The sequence below is a fragment of the Thunnus thynnus genome, chromosome 1 (assembly GCF_963924715.1).
Source record: "Thunnus thynnus chromosome 1, fThuThy2.1, whole genome shotgun sequence".
In the NCBI taxonomy this organism is placed as follows: domain Eukaryota; kingdom Metazoa; phylum Chordata; class Actinopteri; order Scombriformes; family Scombridae; genus Thunnus; species Thunnus thynnus.
In genome coordinates this window covers 21,096,484-21,118,150 of record NC_089517.1, presented here as the reverse complement: position 1 = coordinate 21,118,150, position 21,667 = coordinate 21,096,484, and the positions used below count along the sequence as shown (strand labels likewise).

Genomic DNA, 21,667 nt, shown 5'->3' with positions numbered 1-21,667 from the left:
ATGTGACCCCGACTACACACTGCTTTATGTAAGACGTCAAAGGCCACAAGGTTGGAAACCACTGGTTTCATCTTCAACAATGTGTTGTATTTTAAAAGCTTGTTATATTATTCATTGTGTCAAATCTTCCTTTACCATCTTCCTTCTTCTTCCTGAAACATAACTAAAACTGTCAAATAAATGTAGTGGAGCAGAAAGTACAATATTTCCCTCTGAAATGTTGTGGAGTGAAAGTATAAAGTAGCATAATAAAGTAAAGTACAAGTTCCTCAAAAATTTACTTAAGTACAGTATTTGAGTAAATGTACTCAGTTATTTTCCACCACTGATAACCATTAATCAACACATTAAGAGTAAATAAATAAATAAATAAATTGGACCAGACACCAGTGGAGGAACTTAACATTTCTGAGTCACTTGTACTTACTGTATTTCAGTTTTATAATTCTGTACTCCACAACATTTCACAGGAAATGTGGGTAGATAACAATCAGGGGGAGTTTATATTCTGCAAGTCTTATCTAACACTTGGTGGATATTTTATAATCTGATATTGGTATTTTTAGGGTCAATAATATTTTCATTTTACTACATTTAGGCCAATAAATAAATAAAGGATTAATTATTTCGCCACCAGAATTTTATTCCTAATAGTGTGGAGTGGAAGGATTTGAGACATTTAAACTATTACAGAAAGTTGAATAATTAACAGAATAAATTAAATGTTTTTAAAAATGTCTGGTCAATTGTTTCCTCTGATAGGGGCGTCTGAGACTCTTCACCAATGATCAATACTCCACTGCACTAATTTGAGAGCTATTTACTGGGTAGGCTTCATATTAAGATTGTACATAAAAACCATGTGTCCAGCTGTGATTTGTTTTAGATCAAACTGCACAACAGTTGATTAAATTGTTCAAATGATCTACACCTCAACCAGCTTGAAAATCTAGCAGTTGTTTATATATTGATGCATTTGTATTATTAAATCAATAATGTTAACTTTAGGTAGGTTTAAGTAAAATTTTAAACACACACATTTATAACTGAGTATTTTCACACTGTTGTATTACTTTAGTAAAGAACTTGAGTATCTTTTCCACCACTGCCAGGTGTAATAAAGCTTATATTCTACAGCTTCACACAGTTCACAGATATTAATGTATCTCATGTTGTGGAACATAATGTGAGCTATTTTCAGGCTTATGTGAACCACAGACTTTATTTTAAGCATGAATGTTGATCCCTGTGGGAAAAAATGTTTTGGAATCTGGCAAGAAAACCCGTGGCTGAAATACTTCCAGGTTTTGGCACCGGTACAAACATGGTAGTTTGTAATGAACCACTAGAATGGAGCCACTAGAGACCACTAGAAGCAGTCTTTAGTTTTCTTTTTTTTTTGTTCACAAAGCCAATATGTGACAAGTTCTATCTATTTATTCAATAATTTGTACGTTTTATTTTACATGTAGGATTATGGTGAGGTGTATGGTAAACACCTATACTTTGACATGTCATTCTGAAATAGATGATAAATAAGTCAGTCAAATTATTAAATATTTTATTCTGTACATTTACAATCACACAAAGCACCCAAAAAACAAATTAATTTATCCATGCTGGTCTTGTCAGTCCACCAGCCTCTGATGTGGTTCTTCTGGCTTCTGCCTGTGAAGTATTTTCTCAGAGTGATGAACTATTTCCTTCAGTTTCATTCTGTTTCTTTGGCACATCCTGGTTTTTCTGTCCTGAGGTCTTCAGCTCTGGCTCAAAACAGGGTTTGTAGATATAAATGCCACCACCGACTCCCAGAATGGTGGCAAAGGCAATCTGTGTGAAGGGTATTCTTCGTCGAAACATGACTTCTTTCAATGTGGAAATCTAATGTTGAGACACAAGATGATCCTGAAAGAACAGTTAAAATAATGTTATCCAAAAAACTTAATCTACTGTAGACACTTTATAATATTAGTGTCTCCTATGTTTCATCTTTTATATTGTGTTGAATGTTTCGTGTTCTTGCAAAATTTTAAGCATAACTTTCTGCATGGATGTTGATAGTTTATCTACAGACAGTGCAAGAAAACTGCTGTGTTGCTGGACTAATGCTGCTGTTTTAATAACATATACAGAGCCAACACATGGTATTTATGCATACATTTCTGCATTTTCACAATAAATCAATGCAGGCTGCTTCTTGTAGATAAATCAATGCAGCACTGTCACACTCACACCCTAACCACCCTGATGTGCCACTACATTTTAATTGTGATCCCAGAGCAGCTCCTCAGAAAGATTATTCCAAATTTCCCTATGAACACAGTTAACAATACATCCCTGTAATCAGAGGAGGACTGCAGCTCAGGCCCTTCACCGTATGCTCTCTGACATGCATTATTATGAGTCAACCTCTCTGTGTAACCTATAAAAACAGAATATTTAGTTAATGAATTTGGACTGAGGCAGACTATTAACAATGAGGAAAACTGTACCTGAAATTACATATTAAGTACATATTTAGCTAGTGAAAAACAGCTAGAACATTTGTACAACCTGGCATTTTATCAGTTCCCATCCTTGCTGTAACCCAGCCTGTTTTCAATTACCTTACCAATTACCAATTTTTTGTTTGTTTTTTTGTTTTGTTTTTCTTCTTCTTGTCTGCTTTTTTTTTAATCTTTTATTTGACTTTGTCCTGGTGTCCTCACTTTGTCATTTGCATGTAAAGCACTTTGAGCTGCAATCTTTTTATAAAATGTGCTATACAAATAAGGTTATTATCATTATTATTATTAGTAGTAGTAGTAGTAGTATCATCATCATCATCATCAACTGAAAAAGTCAAAAAAATATTTATAGACATAAAAGCTTATTAAAACTTAATATTTTTCATCAGAACATATGATTATACGGTCTTTAAGACACCAATCAATGGATATTACCTTAACAGAAATGTTAAATTGCCACAAGTATTGAGTTTTTACGGTCATCTAAGTGTGCAATCTTCAATGAAAGTGTTCAGCCTTTTCTCTAAACTTGAAACACGGTTTTGTAATAACACATACTGTTCATAACAAAAAACAATTTAATTTCTAACTGGAGTATGAAAATCCAGACCGGATAACTATCCCAGCAAACCTTCTGCCACCTTGACAGATAACTTAGCTACATAACCGTTTATCTAATTACAACTCAAACTTTAGCTGGTTTACAGGCGATTCTTGGCAACTTCCATGTGCTGCTAGTAACTCACCGAGGACACGTTTAAATCGAGGTGTCTGTGGTCTCCAAACAAAAACAGACAAGACAGCAAGTTAGTAAAAATACAAATGCTGCCAGGACACCAAGGAGACAGTGGTCGTGTCTAAATGAGTACCCGGTGGAACTCTCGCGATATTTATATGCGTCATTTCTTTATGTGCGCTTTGTACAAAATAATTACGTTTTATGATGTGACAACGCTGTGATTAAAGTCTAGTTACGTTTAGGCACAAAAAATACTTTGTTAGGGTTAGAGAAAGATCATGGTTTGGGTTAAAATGATAACTCTCGCGGGTTTGGGGTTGCCATCATTCTTCTTCTACTCTGAATTCCAGCAGAACAGTCACCACCTGCTGGACTACAGTGTACAGTGTTTCTCTTGTGTGTCTCTTTACTATGGATATAAAACATCCATGGTCTTTACAAATAGTTAATAAATGCTTCATGCTCCGTACTTCACCACTTCACGCCATTTCAGTAAAAAAAAAAAAAAAAAAAATCTAAGATAATTAGTCAAAATACTGATTTTCTGTCAAGATATCGGCTAAAACTCTGAGATATACGTCAAAGTCTTTGACTTCCTAAGTTAACAGTTATTATATACTAAGACAAAATATTGACTTTCTGTCAAAATTAAAATGTAATTTTGACTTATAGGACAGGTTTTTCGAGTCTGTCTTAGAACAACAGTCAGATGCCAAAATAAACACTGAAACAGGGTTTTCTTGCCATAATCATTCCTCCTGATCATAATGAATATTAGAAGATCCCTTCATAATGTACAATGTAAGTGATGGGGACCAAAATCCACAAGCTTCCGTCTGTGCAAAAATGTATTTAAAAGTTTATCTGAAGCTAATATGAAGCTTCAGACATCCAAATGAGTCAAATCAAGTAGATATCTTTTAACGTTACAGTTGTTTTAGTGCCAAAGTTCCTCTTTTTGTTACTATACTTCCACCACATCTCAACAGGGAAACACTGAGGAAACACAAAGAGGGAATTTGAAGCTAAAAAGACCATACATGTGTCAGATATCTACTTGGCATGACTAACTCAGACTGCTGAAGCCTCATATAAGCTTCAGATAAACTTTTAAATGCATTTTTGTACAAATTGACTGTGTGGACAGACTGTGGATTTTGGCTCCAATCATTTACATTGAAAGTGCATTTGAAGGGGATCTTTCAACAGCCAGTACAGGAGGAATGATTACAGCGAGCAAAACCTACTTCAGTTTTCATGTGGGCACCTGACACACTTGAAAAATTGTGAACCTCTCCTTTAATATCTTACACATTTTACAAGTTTATGATGTTTCTCAAAAAAAAAAAGGAAAAATTTGCTTCTATAATTACTTGATAGTTGGCTACAGTTAGAAGAATATTGACCTGCATGTGTGAGGGTATAGACGGTTACCCTAGATTTGCGAAAAAATCTCGCGAGATTTATAAGGAAGTAGTAACTTTAACCCGCACCACCTTTCAAGCGGTTTCAAGTAATCATTTTAACCCAAACCACGATCTTTCCCTAACCAAGTGTTTTTGTGCATGAACCTAACCAGACTTTAACAACAGCGTTGTCACACCATCGAGACGAGAATATTTTGAAGCGGCTCACGAGAGTTTAAGCAATTCTAGGGTTACCATGTAGACACGACCGTTTGTGAGGCTCATCATGAGCTAATAACCGATGATGCTGCTATTAATATAAAAGCTGGAAATAACGTTACACTGGAAAGCACCAAATCGCTGTTTGCCAACCACCAATAAACCACAAAGAAGAAGAAGAAGAAGATGAACGTTAGACCGGAAGTGCGTGTGAGAGTGCGGAAGCGCAGCAGAACTGTTTTAGCGCTCACTGGAAACATTTACAGATTCACTGTAGTTCAGTTGAAGGTATGATCGTCTCATACTGCTGGCTGAATAAACGTAAAGATTGCGCCGGTTGTTCAACTGTATAATGTGACCGACTGCTGTTAGCATACGTTAATTTCGTATCTTTAAAACCCACTTTATATGATTACACTCAACCTTTGACTGAACTCACCTGATTTACACCCTGACAGGTGGAGCTATGCTGGCAGCAGGTTGGGGTGACAAAATATCCTGATGGAGAACATCCGCCCACGTCTGAAGCTTGGGAGTAAAGTGGAAGATGTGAAACTGAGAAAAAGAAAATCACAACTTTACGCCAAAGAAGATGAATGTCCTCTCAACAACGGTGGGGCTCTTCATGATCACACACAGTGATTAAGATCATGCTGACCAAACACACAGCAGTGGTGGTTTTTATCACTCAAATAATGTGTTTTTCATGGACTCCACAGGTGAGCTGAGGACCAGAGTTGCTGTGTTTTGTGTGGTGTTTAGATTGATCAACTGCTTCTTGGTTCAGACCAGCTTCGTGCCTGATGAGTACTGGCAATCTCTGGAGATTTCCCATCATATGGTCTTCAAATATCCTTTGACATTATCATCTGCAGCTGTGTGGCTGGACGCCTGCAGGTTATTATTAGCAACAGGCAGTGACAGTGCAGCGAGGGGCTGCAGTAACTGTTACATTCATTGCTAATTCATGTCTGTTTTTTTCTTTATAACTTCTATATTTTGATTAAATAATGATCATCAACCTAAATCCATCAAATTACCAAAACCCAAAGTAATGGATTACTTAAAGGACAGGTAGACAAATTTAAAACAACAGTCAGGTGCCCATATGAACACTGGAAGAGGCAAGAAAAACCTGTTTTACTGTTCACTTGGGCGCCTGACTGTTGTTGAAAGATTTGAAAAATTGTGAACTCGTCCTTTAATCTGCAGCGGCCACATATCTTTCAGTTTTTCTCTGTTGTTCATGTGTTGCTGCAAATACTCAAAAGCATTCAGTCAACTTTTGATGATTTCTGAAGATGTTGAGAAAGTTAAAAATAAGCTAACAATAGAGACAATTAACGAAGGAGTCATTTACCAAATTATTTACAGTATATTTGAACTCAGCCAGAGATATCAGACATCATTTTAACTTTTTTAGACATTTGTAGCAGAAAACATGAAACATCTCTGTTTGTACATCAGGGACAGAGGGCAGATATTCTCTGTTATCTTGTCTCATTACTTTTCACACAACTACCATATAGAAATCATCGTTTACTAATGAAGGAAACTGTTATTTATCAGATCATTCACTGTGTGAGAATATACAGAGGGACAAAACTGTTCACTTCTTAACCAGCAAGAAACCACATGTAAACAAACAGGTTTATCATGTGCTGTTCAGTATGTAAGTGTGAAAGGGAAAGAAGTTTCTGCTGCCTTTTTGTTACAGCATTTTCTTTTTAGGCATTCAATGTTTTGCAGGCTGGAGGACAGTTTTTGTGTTTGGGTGACCTCGTCTGGGCCTTTTGTTTCTAATAATGCATCTGAACAACAGTTAAAACCTGTTTTGAGTTTGTAATGACATGAAACAACGAGCAACTCTTTACATTTATTAAGCTAAAACCAGCAGTTTGGTATTAATATTGTTTTCTATTTATTTTTTTATGCTGTTACAACCTTAACTGTGTGACTTATGGGTATCTGACCTGGGAATGGAGGGCAGGAATAAGAGGCTTCTCTTATCCACTCTTCTTTGCATTCATATACAAGATATTACACTTCATAAACTATGACTCAGTCTATCTCCTGGCAAGTTAACATATGTCATTGTTCAGACAACTTTTTTTTTATTTGCATTTTTGACCAAATAAATTTCCTGTACTCAGAATAATTCTTCATTAAACCTGGTGTGTCTCTCTGTCTGCAGATATGGGTGCCTCGAATAATTCAGGCTCTACTTGCTGCATTTGCAGATGTAAAATTCTTCTTCCTCGTCCGAACGTTGGAAAATAGTGACGTCGCCAAATGGACAGTAAATACTTAACCTGTATACTTTCTGCTTTACTTCAGTTCACTCAGAAAAGAGTCCGTCTGTCTGTTTGTTTAGATCTAGTTCATTTGCAAAAATCACAAACATTTGTTCTCTGATATTTCATGAGAGAATATAACTGAATACATTGTGTTTCTGTAGTTCTTCTGCCATCTGTGCTCCTGGTTCTCCTGGTACTGCTGCACCAGGACTCTGACCAACAGCATGGAGACCACCATCACCTGTCTGGCTCTTTTTTACTTTCCTCTGCCCGGGTCCAAAACACACAGCAGGTCTCGATCCGCTCACACTTTAAGACCTTTCTCAACTAATAACTCTAATCTCTGCAACAGATCATTTAAAGAGACACTGTCGATGTTTTGTTTTTTTTTCCAGCAAAAAATATTTGACCCTGGTGGCCTTGGCTGTCATTGTTCGTCCGACGGCGCTGATTGTCTGGCTTCCTCTGTTGATGCACCATTTCTGGCAGGAAGAAAACAAACTGAAACTCATCACTCATGGCTACATTTCTATAGGGTTTGTATTTTCAATCTGTTAACTTCAACTTTAGTTTCTCTGCTTGTCTTTATTGCATAATCCCCGTTTTTTCTCCTCTCCAGCGTTCTGGCTGTTGTGACTTCAACTGTGGTCGACTGTATATTCTACGGAAAGGTGAAACATGTAAATCAAATGAATTTCTAAATATCAGTAATCGCTGCTTATAAAGTGTAACAGCTGCTCTGTTTTTCTCCAGTGGACCTTGGTGCAATTCAACTTCCTGAAGTTTAACATCTTCCACGGTGTGGCGGGTTTCTACGGCTCTCACCCCTGGCACTGGTACATCACTCAGGGGTTTGCAGTCGTGATCGGACCTCATCTTCCACTCTTTCTTCACGGATGCTCCCTCGCCTTCAAAAGATACAAAATCCTGTTGGTGGCAGTTGTCTGGACAGTCGTAGTTTACAGGTAAAAGCCCTGGTCAAGAAAAAAATAAAAAGGTTTCATGTAAAAGTACATATGAAGACAAATAACATTACAAAAAAACAAACAGACTGAGTTATTCCTGCTTGCTTCAGATAACATGTTTGGATTTTTTGATACAGTTTTCTTCCCCACAAGGAGTTCAGGTTCATCTATCCTGTGCTGCCGTTCTGTATGATCTTTTGCGGTAAGCTCACGATTTCACATCAAAAACACGTATTTGTGGTAACGAATAGCCAGATTTGTTTTTTAATTATGTGTTTTTTTTCTTTGTGTGTTTAATGGCTGCTACAGGGATTTCTATTGCTAATTTGAAAGCATGGCGTCGAGCTGCAGCGTTTGGTTTGTTAGCGACCAACCTGTTTCTGGCTCTGTACACCGGCCTGATTCACCAGCGAGGCACTTTGGACGTCATGAGCCGCCTCCAGACACTTTGTGATGTCGGCAGCGTCTCCACCCGTCCAGAGCCAGACATCCTCTTCCTCATGCCCTGTCACTCAACACCTTTCTACAGGTACAGAACAGTCTGCAGGTGATGGACTTAACGATGGGACCTGAAGGCTGGTCAGGTTATTTTTTATCAATGAGCTTTGCACTCGCAATTCTGATACATTTTATTTATTTTAAATGTGTTTTAAATGTTTTAAATGTTCCTCCAAAAAGACTGTGTCAGAGTTCTGAGTGTTCAGCTTTCTTTGATGTCCACCTGTGAGCCAGAACCTCACTAGAGTAGCAGTACATTTCACTCACTTCTTTATAGGCTGATTTTATTAAAAAAAATATGATTTAACTGCTGTTTTGTGATAACAAGGCGTTAATGTTGTCTAAAGAAACAATATAAAAACAAGAAACTTCTATAAAACCAGCAAATGTACAAGAACCTGCCTACAGAGAGTTAAAATTAAAAAAGGAAAGTTATATTTTAGATCAGGAAATATGTGATCAGAGAATAAGAGAAAAGAAGAATCTGACCAAACGTCTGATACTAACTTTGGATACTTAAGAGTTTTTGATACTCGACTCTACGTACATGTTGCAGTCCTCAAAAACTATTGAGCCCTACTAGCTCGTCGTATTTCATACTGTCAAGATTTGAGTTTACACAGAAAAAGTGAAAAAGGATTGAGATTAGTGAAAATTCCTCCTTCTGTAGCCTCCTCATCCTCGCTGAGGGCAGCTTCACCTCACTGCTGAGTGGATCCATAGAGGAGAAAGATCGTTAAACATGATCCTCATTTAGGAATATATTTCAGTCTAGACTGTAACAACAACTTGATACAAGCTGAGGTAACGTCACACCTTTTGTCTACAACCTGCTGTGTGAAGTGATCAAAAATAATTTGTACTTGAAGGACTCCAAACTACATCTTCCTCCTATTATTGACAATATTGACTGTTATTTGTGCTGTAAATATGATTTTTGTGCATAAAATCAATCAAATTAATCAAACCTTCTAGAAGAAAGTTGTAAATATTTCTGACATGTAAATAATAATGAGGTAACATTTCCTTTCTTCCATCGTACTCGACTTTGCCTAAAAGTGATTTGATTAAACGTTACCTACATCAGCTGATGATGTTTTCTCCTCGCAGCCACATCCACTGCCCCATGAAGATGAGGTTTCTGGAGTGTCCTCCAGACCTCGGAGAAAAGGGTTACGTCGATGAAGCTGACAGATTCTACGACGACCCTCTTCACTGGCTCAGGACTTCATTTCCATATAAGTCCTCTCTACCAACACACCTGGTTCTGTTTAATGTTTTGGAAAAGGTAAAACACTGACAGACGAGATTTCTGTGTTTGTGAAAATGTTTAAAACTGCAACAGTTTAAAACTGCCTAAATCTTCATGTGTTTTTTGTTGCAGGAAATCTCTGTGTTTTTGCACGGGAACAACTTCATGAAGACGGCTGAGATATTTCATACTCACTTTCCTGAGGGAAGAGTTGGAGGAAGCATCTTTATTTATGAAAGGCACTGACAAACACTGGAACAAACGGCAGATGTTTCCCTAGTGAGAATGTTCTATGATGTGGAATTGCTACTGAAATAAATACTTCAAACTCAAATTTTGTGATTTTTAAAGATGTGTCAAATGTAAAACACCAACATTTCTGTCAATCACAACTGAATTTGGTGTGAAATTGTTTTTCCAGCCATGTTTTCTTCAACACCTGTAAAGTAAATTTGCCCGGTCCAGTTAAAACAAGCTGAAGCTGGAATGTTAAACAGCATTTTAACTCTGAAAGCTAATTACAAACATCACTCAAACCTATCCTTGTAGCAGCAAATTCAAACAACTATATAGTTGTACACAGAAACATATAAAATGTGACATGGCTTTGTTTTTGTTTTTTTTGCAACATTTCACAACAGCTGGGATATCAATTAACATTTTCTGCTCATTTTTAATGCGTATGTTTTTTTAAAAGTGCTGCTGTTGAAGATAATCAAGTTTCAGCAGGAAATATTAATTGATGACTAATTAATAAGCTAAAAACTAAGTTCAATTTTCACATGTGTGAAATGTGACTCATACAAATGTGCAGATGAGATAAGCTGATAACGATTACTTAACACAAAACAGCTCAAGGACGTTCAGTAGCATTAAAAAGTTAAAATTGTGCAAACTTACAAAACAAGGACACGTTGAACCTAAATACAACCCAAAATAGAATTTGCAACTATAACATTAAACCAGCAGAGACATTTTCAGTATTTGGGATCAAACGGCATGGGACCCAGTTCTATTTTGACATCAGCCATGTGTCTGTCTGCGTTTCTTCCTGATCTGCTCCACTTGCGTTCACTGTGCGGTCGAGCTCTGGCTCTCTGCTGCTTACGTTGTTGATGCTTTGTCCTCAACTCCTCCTTTGAGTCTGAGTCAGGTCTTTCAAACGGCCCACTGTGTGATTCAAGACAAAAACAGAAATGTGTCATAAATACATTCAAGCTGCAGCATGATGATGGAAGAACACAGCAGCAGCATTCACAAATCATCTTAAATAGCTTCTGAGTGAGGAGAAACTGCTTAAAATAAGGAGCATAACAGTCTTCTAAGTTTGTGTTGCAAGTACAGTGCACAAAGTTTATCAGCAGTAAAAGTAGCTGCTAAATCTGAGAGAAGTTAGAGGAAGTTCAGAGGACGCAGGTAATGCGCCTCATCATGACAGCATGTTGGAAAAATGAAACAAACTTTAAAAAGTATATTTTGATTGTGAGTTCAGGATCCAAAGAATTCACAAACAAATCCAAACAAACAAATTCAGCAAAATGCTCTTCACACCCGTATCAAAGTAGACGTATTGAGTAAGTTCATTAACAAAATTTAAATCTCTTAACTCTGCTTCTTAGTAAAAGTTGCTCTCAGCAGCTTTATACAAAGTCAAATGATGAAACTCTTAGTTTTGAACTTTGAGCGTCCTTCAGAAGGAAGAAGGACTGCTGGATGTGAGATTTCGGCTCGAGGACACTAACCTCGGGCCATAGATTTTTGTGTAAGCGTCTCCAAAGAAATGCCGGTAGACGTAGTCGTCAAGATCTCCAAACAGGTTGTCGTCAAGGCCGTGATACTCGTGCATGTCCGTCAGATAGTCTTCCACACCGTTGACGAAGTCTGTAAACAGCATCTGGTCGTGGATGAACACACCGTTGTGGAAGAAGTTGTTGATGAACATCTCCAGCTCTTTCCAGTGGTGGAAGTGGTCGACCTCCTGCTGCAGGTAGCTCTGGAGCAGCTGGTGAAACTCGTCCGCTCTTATCGGCTCCATGGCTTTGTTGAAGAGACTCATGGACTCCTGGTAGGCGCAGTCAAAAACCCCAGAGCATCCTTTCAGGTTGGGTTTGTGGGCGTTTTGGCCTCGATCTTTATTAACTTTATCCCCTGATTTCCGAGTGTTGTGGCTGCTGTAGAAGGAGTCGTCAGATTTGTGCGAGTGTCTGTGATGAGGCTTGTGGTACCTGTGCTGCCAGGACTCTTTTGTATTCTTCTCATCACATTTCTTATTATAAAACCCTCTGGCCTTGTTGATGAAGGTCGAGGCCGAGTCCTTGAAGTGGCGGAAAGTTGATTTGACAGAATCTGAGAACTTCCTAAGGTTCTCCTTCACAGCTTCTTTCGCTTTTTTAATTTGTTCTTTGTGGTGATGGACAAACTCCTTGGTGGAGTTCTTCACAGCGTCAAATGTGTCCTTCACTTTCCCCGACATGCCCTCTTTCGGTTTTTTCACTTTGGACTCTGTGTCTCCTTTGGCTCTTTCTTCTTTGGTTTCCACATACAGCCTCTCCCAAAGGTCAGAGCGCTGCTGCTCAAAGCTGAGCCTCTTCTCCAGCTCCATCAGACGTGACTGTAACTCTTCTGCCTCTGAACCGGCTCCCCTTGCGGCTCCAGTGATGCGACTTCTCAGCCTGTTCAAGTCCCTCCTCAGCTCGTCTGTGACCTTCCTCTCCATGTCAAGATTCTTCCTCAGCGTCTGCGCTTCGGCCATCATGTCTTCCCGCTGGCCGTGAAAGCTTCGTATCTGCTGCTTCTTGTGCTCCAGCTCGTCTCGCAGCCTTTGGTTTTCTGACAGCGAGAAAACCCACGTGTCCCCACAAGATCCCACAGTCTCCAGATCTCTTATCTGAGAGCGCAGGTTTGTCAGCTCCTCCTGCAGGGTGGACAGAGATTTCTCCTCTCGTTCCAGGGAGCTCTTTAACTGCTGGTTCTCCGCTGTCAGCCTCTGCTGCTGAGACACAATTTTAGTCCTCTCCTCAGCTTTCCGTTTCAATAACATTTCCAGGTCGTCCCTCTTGGCCTTATTGAGAAAAGAAGGAAAGTTGTGGAAGAAAAATGACAGTTTTGAGTTTTAACTTACATCGTTTGCATTTATTTTTTATCTGAATTAAGTTACCAAACTGACTTCCAAGTTACCTGAATGTGCGACTGTTTGATGTTGAGCTCCTCGTTCTCTTTCTTGATCTTCTCGATTACGTCTGTGAGCAGTGAAATAACGTTTTGCTCATCCAGGTCGTCAAGGCCCAGGTCTCTCCTCTGGACCTTAATGTGAAAAGGAAGAAACAATTTATGGTCCATTAAAGTCATGTTTATAATGGCCATAAACATCAGAGGTTATCAGAATGTTTGCTGAAAAAATGTAAATCATTCAACATCTGACCAACAAGGTGGAGAGCCAAACTGCGTCACCAGTAACGTCAAAATCCTTTTAACATTCACATTTATTTTGTATGCGGTTAATAGCATTTTGAAAGAAGCAACAAACTAAATTGGCACTATGCAAAAAAGTTCCATCCCGCAAAGTGGGATAATTAATTTTATTACGTTACCTACATTCCAGTGTGAGTGAGCTTTCAATCATTTCTGCTGTAAGTCATTTAGATTCAGGCTCTTCTCACTGAGTTGGTTTGTGAAAAGTTTTTGTCTTACGTGCTTTTGAAGCAGATGCCTCACACCATCGAGCTCGTTGACTTTGACTTTCTCCACAGTTTTCTGCCTCTCTTGAATTTGGACGGTGCCTGTAAGTGAGAAAATGTAACCTACAAACTGTTAAAGGTTTGCATGAACACAGTTGTCTCCACTAAAAATAAGACTCGCTCAGATAATCTTATACCTGGTCATGCAAAAAAAAAAACTGTACATGCAGATAAAAATCAGTGCAACACTTTTACAGATAAAACAAAACGTGCACAAAACCTTGTCTGGGGTTTAGCGAAGACGTACTGTGTTAACGACAGAGAGGCTTTAGCCTCCTGAAAATTAGTGGGACAAAATGAAGATGACTGTTCACGGCTGCCGAAGACGAGTCAAGTCAGTTATTTTATACATGTAGTTCATGTACATACATGTTCTACATCTGACTGGGTGGCAGGTTCAATTAAATAAGAGCTTCAAAAATTAGTCGAACAGTCAATCGACAGAAAATTAATCAGCATCAATTTTGATAATCGATTATTCGTTTTGAGTCATTTTTTTAAGAAAAATGCTAAAATTCTCTGGTTCCAGCTTCTTAAATGTGAATATTTTCTGCTTTCTTTAGTCCTTTATGACAGTAAACTGAATGTCTTTGGGTTGTGGACTGTTGGTCGGTTTAGGTCATCTTGGGCTTTGTGAAAGAGTGATTTCTGACATTTTATAGATCAAACAACTAATCAATTAAACGAGAAAGTAATCCACAAATTAATCAATAATGAAAATGGTCATTAGTTTCAGACCTAAATTAAATATATAGTATGTGGTCAAATCTTCTGATTCTTTATAGACCATCTTACCATAGAAGTGACCGAAGCCCATGCTGATGGCGATGATGAGGGCAAGCAGGATACATTTGTTGAGGATGCTGCTGCCGTGGCCTCGCACTCGGACGTCCGGAGCAGCTGGTATGACCTCACCCTGCTCCTCCTGCTCCTTCTCTTCTTTGACCTCGTCTTCCTCATCCTCACTTGGACCAGACTCCGGTGCCTCCTCCTCCTCGTCCTCAGGCTCTGTCACGACACTCGCCGTATTCCTCCTCAGCCTTCGTCTTCGTACAACAGTGCTGGAACTTCGTCCCGCCTCGTCCTCACTGCTGCTCGAGTTTGTGGCTGCAGGCTTCTGTCCTGGAAATACTAAAGCAAAATATACAAAGTTATTGCTGCAATAATTATACGGTGGAAATGCTATTTATGAAAAAGTGATGCATAGAAAAATAACAGGCTGAGAAAGCATGCATATGTGAGGTTAATCATGCAGATAATAAATATTATCACTATTAACTGATTCAGTAAATGATGAACACTATTATTGCATATTCTTGATTAATGTTTGTGTTTTACAAATGTTTTTGAAGACATCAAGCAGAAAACAGCTAAAACACAATTTGGAAATATTCATATTAATCATAAATGAAGTAGTAACATTGATCCTAAAGTCTATTTGTAGGATTAACTGTATAATCTATCATTCGTTGTTACCCCAGTGTTACAAATACAAAAAAATACAAAATTCACCAAATAAATTCACACCTTAAACCTGTACATATTCAGAAGTATTAAACAACAAAGCTGCCGATTTTCTCACGACTCTTAGACTGATGGAAATTCCCTTATTTCATAAAAAAATGTTTATGAATTATATTTTGAGTCAGCAAGACCTCCAAAACACCCACCCATGCACATACACAAAGAGAAATGGTGAAAAACTACTACATGGGACTTTTCTTGTGTGGTTGGTTGAACGTGCTTTAACAAAGCGTGTCACAGAGCGAGCTCACATCACTAAGCAGCACGTGTTCCTGTCAGCGACTTAACAGCATTAGTTGTGTGAATTGCTGAGCAAGCTTAGCATCCTAAAAGATTCACTCCAGTTTCAATCGGGCCACCTGGAAAAGAGCGGCCTCCAGTGAGCTGACTTCTCAGATGGTAGCCTAACTTCATGAGACTCTGTGGAAGTTTCCAGTGACTCAACATCAAACCTGCTTTGGCGACGTAGAAAACAGGCAGAAGAAGAAAACGCTGTGGGTTGATATTCTGTCACATTCTGTCCCTATTTGCTCTATGTGGACTCTTTGGCTGTGAATGGAAATAAAACCAGCTTGCTAATGACAACATGAGGACAGTACAGTGAGTTGTTGACAGAGTGTGTGGTGCTGGAGTCCTACCAGTCTCTGCAGCAGTGAAGGCGTACTGGCTGCTACAGGAAGTGCCGAGGTAGAATTCCTCGTGGGCCGCTGCCGCCACCTCCTCCGCCTCTGCGTGCTCGTCCTCCTTCAAGTCTCCTAGAGTCACGATGTCGGAGTGATCACTGGAGGACAACAGAGTCACATGCTCTTTCTCTGCAGCCTTGTCTCCCGCCTGATGAAGATATTTTCAAGATGGTTGGTACGGGGAGCAGCAACAGAGCAGATCTGACACCCTGCAGGTTATTTTGTTCATGGTCTTCTCACCTTTGAGGCGTACAGTGTCTCATCTATGGTTTGTTCTCCCAGAGTGTCATCAAGTGCATCGCCAACCCTCTCTTCAACACCCCCAGCTGAAAATAAAACAAATATAATTCACGATAAATGTCTTAATCATGGTCATTATGATTACAAACTCACAAATACTTAATCATGCAGCAAAAATGAATGTTATGACAATGCTTACAAATATTTTCATTATCGATTCATCAGTCAAACATTTTCTCGATTAATCTTTAATCCAAAAATAAAATATCATAATCCCCTAACGTCCAAGTTAATATATTCAGATGTCTTGTTTTGTCTGACCAACAGTCCAAAACCCCAAAGTATTGAGTTCAATATCATAAAAAACTAAGAAACCAGAAAATACCCACATTCGAAAAGGTGGAGGCAGTAAATGTTTCATATTTGTGTTTACAAAATGGCTAAAATGATTAATCAATTATAATAATAGTTGCAGATTAGATTTCCATCTAATCGATTAAATGACTATTTTAATAACAATAAGTAATTTTCCAAGGATAAAAAAAACACAACAAAAGCAATAAAAGTGCACATGCAAAGTGTAAAAAGGAAGGTATCTATAAGTATTTTTTGAACACTTGTCCACAAACAAAAGTCTTTACTTGAATAAACTTATTCTGATGATATAATTAACTGTTATTGCTATTAAATCTGCAACCATTAAGGGAAAAACAGTAATTTGAGGATTCTTACTAGCAGATGCAGCAGCTGGTGCGTCCTGCAGTTCTGCTTCCACCACCGGGGGGCGCTCTAAGAGGTCGACTCCATATTCCACCGCAGCCTCCAATCCCAACGTCTCAATATCTGAACCCTGTAAAACACAACAGGAATAAAACTGGGCATGGTGGGAAAAGTGTGTCTGAATCAGTTGAGCTTAAACGTTTCTAAATTATCCATAAATATTAATGATTCAGAGTAGATACATGCAGACACACAGTATTCATCAAAAGAACGTAAATCTTTCTATCAGAGATGGTTTGTAGCTTTGACCCCACAGATCTAAAACTGTAAAAGATGTAAACTGTAAACTGATACTTGCTGTTGTGAATGAAAAAAAGACATTTGTTGGCCAGCAAAATGCTACAGAACTGTCTGTGTATCATTAAAAAATACAAACATCCTCTATCATCACACCTGGTGGCAATTTATTATTTAAAACAAAGTGGGAATAACTAGCATCCAAACTACATCACCATCCAAAACATATTTAGCTGAAAGTATTTTTAAAAATCCAATAAAAGGGAGGTGTTATAATCAAACATCACAACAACAACAGAACACAGCTTGCTGATTAATCTCAGATATGCAAAAATACTCTTTTATTACCAAAATCTCAACTTGGTTAAAGTGTATATTTGCACACAAGTTGTTGCAGTTTATTCAAGAGAGCTGCTTTTCCCTTTTGTATGGTACTTTTTTATGTGATAAGGCTTTTTGCCTGTTTGTGCCGTTTCGTCAGTGCATTTTATCTGAAAGCATTTGATTACAATCAAAAGAACAACATTATGAAATCTGTCTGTTTAATATCACAAACATCAGCTGATACCAACATTAGTAAGAAAGACTGAACAGCTCCGAGAACGAGTTGGGAGACAATTTTCATTCAACCTTCAGGCCAAAACGTTCAACACGTCACTCAGTTTAAAACAAGTTGTAACAAACTTTTATGTTTAAGATAATTTACTTCTTTAATTGTGATATGGGAGTCCTCTGCTCATATTTAATAACCCCTCTTTACCATAAAATGTCAAATAATATACAACAACTAATAATAATCTAATGAAAATAGTCCGGATCAAGAATCAGGAAACATGATTTATACCTCATTACTAATAATAGTCCATCCACAGGACGACTCTGCATCACTCGACGTCTCTGACATTTCTGTCAGTTGTCGTCAATATTCAGGGATCTAGAGGAGAGAAAGACGTTAATCACTAATAACACTACGGCATTACAATATGTAAAAGATAAGATAGGTCAAGATGTCACAGGCTCAAAGTTTAGACATTATGCGTATGAAACATCATCAGTTCAATCTCTAAAATGGGTTTATTCCTGTGAACACTGAACCTAAAAGCTGTTAAACTAAAGTCTGAATCGTTAAGTGATGGCGTAACAGATGCAGAGATTTACGCAATAAAAATAAATCAGTCGAACCTGTCAGTAAAAAGCAAACCAGGCCTCGTTATCTGAAGATGATAGTGCCAAGTTAATAACAGATACACACAAATATTAGGGCCAAATAAATGATGAAAATCCTCTTTTTTTTGCATTACATCTGGTTAACTGTAGTGTGAGAGTCACTGAATATAAAACTGTGGATGAGTCATACGTTGCACAAGACAGGAAAGCAGAAGAAGAAGAAAACACAGCTGAGTCAAAGAAAAAAGATCTTTGAATATCATCATCATCCAGAGCTGGAGGCACATTTACCCATGAAACTTTTGATACATGAACCACCACCTACCGAGTTCACTACTGTAGTTTGATAAAACTATATTTGTCTCAAGTCGAGTTTAACTTCCACGAGTTTCCACAGCTATTAAAAACAAACACAAAACTGCCTGTATGAACAGGCACAGTGACGCACAGAGTACATTGCGCATAAAAACAACACACTATTGTTTCAGGACGACTATCTCAAAAACACATCTATGTAATTCTTTAAATTCTTCACTTTTATTGGCTTTTCACAGCATTAGTCTGGTCTTGCTTGTGTGTGTTAGATGATAAAGTCGACATAATTTTGATTCTTAAAAAGTAGGTTATATGAATCATAATTGTCATGATATGTCATTGTCTGCTCAGTAATGTACTTCAATTATTTATGTGAGGAAAAAGAAAAATGAACTGGGTGATTTGTTGTGCTGTAAACTAAGAACTAGGGTTGAATCTATCTACTGTCTATTTTGGCCTAATGTTTATGTCATGGTGTCTATATTTGGAATATCTCTAGATGTATCCGGTTATTATGGGCAGTAAGGATGGGAGGATATAAGATTTTTATCTTACATCCGGATAAAAACACTCAAGATAATTTAATTGTGGTGAATTTCCATTATGGGGATAATTGTGAACATCCTCACCGGTGACTTGAAAAAGCTTCTTACTCACAACAGTCTGACTGATTTCCTGATTTATTTTGAATTGCCACTAAAGGGAGCCGCATCTTCTCAGTCATTCATCACAATGGCTGAAGGCTCAGAGTATATAAGCTTTGATATAAGGTTGATTCTTTTTATTAATGGATTTTTTTCTATCATTGTGATTACCTGCTGGGTGTTGGCGAGAGTCTGAATCTGTCCTTGTTTGTTTTTCACTAAACAGGATGTTCACAAAAAAAAAAAAGAGGTGTGTCCTATGATGCAATTTGTTCCTTCACAAATGTAAGTTAAAGTGATTCCAGTATGTTTTAGTGCCATTTTAAGAGTGTTAAGCATATTTTCATGATTACTGGGATAACATCACAATTATTTTGGTGAAATTTTCATATTATCCCACACCTATTGGGCAGTGTAGCAAATCAAAAAGCAGGACTGCATTATGGTAGGGTTGGATTTTATGTCATGAAGTACCTTGATATGTCAAATATTTACTTTATTAGTCTGTTTATTCTGCCCTCTTGGTAAGGTCTCTCTTGAAAAAGAAAATGTAATCTCTTTAAGTGAGACTTTTGGCAGGTTAAATAAAGGAAGAAGTCAAAAAACAGACATTTCTTTCTAGTTTTTTTATCCATGCATCCAAAAATAAAAGTACATACTCAATACCAAGGTAGAAATTTTTTTATCCTACATCTACTGGGAACAAATAATGACACTGACATCTGATTCTGTAGCCAGTGTATAGCAATAGATTATTTTTGTCTTTGACTGAGCAGCGACTGATTGTGTCAAGGGAGGCAGCAGAGTCAATAAAATTTGATCCCAAGCAGCCTGTAACACTTTCACTGTAGGTGGGGGTGGAGGACTGGAAAGTACCCTTCACTGAAAGATGCAGGAGAAACTACTTTTGGTTTTACCTTTGATGAAAAATAAAAGAAAAAGAGCAAAACTGAGAATCATGTCTTGCTTTAGAAATACATTAAAATGGTTAATTGATAGCATTATGGATGAATGAGTGTTGTTTCTTTCAACAGATAGTATTATGTCTATTTTGTTCTTTAGAGTCCTCCTCCGCTCAAAAATATGTTTTTCTTCTTGTTCCCACAGTTGAATGTTTGAGCTTCATTGTGCAGAATGATGTACATGCAGAGTTTGACACTTGAAGGCCTTTTCCATTTTCATCTGCTGAAAGTGAAAGTTTCTCTCTGCTCATTGAAAATCATATTTTAAGGTGTGGACTTACGAGCAGGACTTGTGACATCACAACTAGTCTGGAAGCCAGTCCTGGTCCAAGAACTTGAAGCTTGAAGCTTCCAGTGCACAAACACTGAAAATGGACTTTACAGTGAGGATGGAGACATCTAGTATCCAGCAGGAAAACTTGATTTGCATATTTATAGATTCTTGAATTTTTAATTAGGGAGAAGGACTAGATGCCTTTTTCAGAATTTTAACAAGATAATTTAACCTTTTTTGTGGAAAAAACACATCAGAAACAAATTGTTATTCAAAGTAAAATATTTTATATACATCTTAAAACATGTCTGGAGGGAATCTTTGAACATTTCCATCATCTTTATCTGGCTGTTCATGAACTTGAGACTGATTTCTTGGGGTTGTTACTGAACCAGCATAATATTCACGTCTAAAATAAACAAACAAACAGATGTAACAGCGACCTGCAGCGGTGACAAACCACAGTAACAGCTTCAGATGACGCGGCCTGACAGAGTAAACAACCAGGGTTTACTTTAACCACACGGACAACAGCGGATAAATGTCACTGACTTTATCTTTGTCTGTTAATCTGAATTATGACATTTAGCTGGTCGGTTGGTCGCTACCGTTAGTTCAACTTAACGGCTTTTTAACGACAGCTTTCTGAGCGTCGTCGGAGCACTTCATTCGTGCTGTTTCATTATCTTTTGAAGCCCCTTGACATCATTTGCTTTTTAAAAACTAGGAAAAATGATCTAACTCACCTGTGTTTAGTTCCCAACGATGAGGAAGCTGTTTTGCAGAGTTATTGCAGTATGCCCCGGCCCAGGTTATCCGTTAACAACATTGCAAAGCCGACAGTAGATGGGAGATGTAGTTTTAATGTGGTCTAGCTGGAGTAGTGGTGCAATGCGTTCACCGAACTCTTGAAACTATATTTCCCATAAGTCAGCGCGGTGGCCAAACAGGCTCAGCGAGGGTGGAGCAAACCGTGTGGAAACAAATCTTGCGGCTTTGAAAAAAACATAAACAAGGAAGCGTGGCACAACAGATGGCCCGAAATATTCATGAGAACGGCAGTAAAAGTACACAAACTCTTTCATGTGTTCAGGGCGGTGTTCACGTGTTTGCAGAAGTTTAAAAAAACACATGTGACTAATGCTGAAAAGTTGAGTTATTCGTCAGAAAGCACGCGAGCTCCCCACCAGCTCGATATTTGGTCGATTAATTAGAAACAGC

The 21,667-nt window shown here is 38.1% G+C and overlaps 3 protein-coding genes across 11 annotated transcripts; 1 reads left to right on the top strand and 2 right to left on the bottom strand.

Annotated features, from left to right (window-relative positions):
- Positions 1-1,544: 1,544 nt before the first annotated feature.
- LOC137183303 (protein PIGBOS1) lies at positions 1,545-5,447 on the bottom strand. Of its 2 annotated transcripts, none has more exons than XM_067590271.1 (2): positions 5,311-5,447; positions 1,545-1,905 (listed from the first exon to the last, which is right to left on the bottom strand). In XM_067590271.1, the coding sequence occupies exon 2, from the start codon at positions 1,858-1,860 to the stop codon at positions 1,684-1,686; it is 177 nt and encodes a 58-aa protein (XP_067446372.1). In that variant the 5' UTR covers positions 1,861-1,905; positions 5,311-5,447; the 3' UTR covers positions 1,545-1,683. The 2 variants fall into 2 exon arrangements, with proteins under 2 accessions (XP_067446372.1, XP_067446361.1); XM_067590260.1 differs by lacking the exon at positions 5,311-5,447 and adding an exon at positions 3,254-3,402.
- Positions 5,344-10,217, top strand: pigb (phosphatidylinositol glycan anchor biosynthesis, class B). 3 transcript variants are annotated; one of them, XM_067590230.1, is made up of 12 exons: positions 5,347-5,484; positions 5,591-5,720; positions 6,830-6,947; positions 7,066-7,170; positions 7,330-7,460; positions 7,564-7,704; positions 7,788-7,839; positions 7,922-8,133; positions 8,271-8,335; positions 8,443-8,662; positions 9,742-9,919; positions 10,016-10,217. In XM_067590230.1, the coding sequence occupies exons 1-12, from the start codon at positions 5,373-5,375 to the stop codon at positions 10,127-10,129; spliced, it is 1,578 nt and encodes a 525-aa protein (XP_067446331.1). In that variant the 5' UTR covers positions 5,347-5,372; the 3' UTR covers positions 10,130-10,217. The 3 variants fall into 3 exon arrangements, with proteins under 3 accessions (XP_067446339.1, XP_067446331.1, XP_067446348.1); XM_067590238.1 differs by lacking the exons at positions 5,591-5,720; positions 6,830-6,947 and having other exon boundaries at positions 5,344-5,484; XM_067590247.1 differs by lacking the exons at positions 5,347-5,484; positions 5,591-5,720; positions 6,830-6,947 and adding an exon at positions 5,750-5,768.
- Positions 10,095-21,392, bottom strand: ccpg1 (cell cycle progression 1). Of its 6 annotated transcripts, none has more exons than XM_067590177.1 (11): positions 21,193-21,392; positions 17,929-18,018; positions 16,800-16,917; positions 16,068-16,153; positions 15,783-15,975; positions 15,504-15,599; positions 14,416-14,751; positions 13,574-13,683; positions 13,061-13,186; positions 11,626-12,944; positions 10,095-11,053 (listed from the first exon to the last, which is right to left on the bottom strand). In XM_067590177.1, exons 2-11 carry the CDS (start codon positions 17,986-17,988, stop codon positions 10,861-10,863), a joined length of 2,637 nt encoding a protein of 878 aa, XP_067446278.1. In that variant the 5' UTR covers positions 17,989-18,018; positions 21,193-21,392; the 3' UTR covers positions 10,095-10,860. The 6 variants fall into 6 exon arrangements, with proteins under 6 accessions (XP_067446278.1, XP_067446285.1, XP_067446294.1 ...); XM_067590184.1 differs by having other exon boundaries at positions 15,504-15,596; positions 21,193-21,387; XM_067590193.1 differs by having other exon boundaries at positions 13,574-13,662; positions 21,193-21,380.
- Between the last annotated feature and the right edge of the window lie 275 nt (positions 21,393-21,667).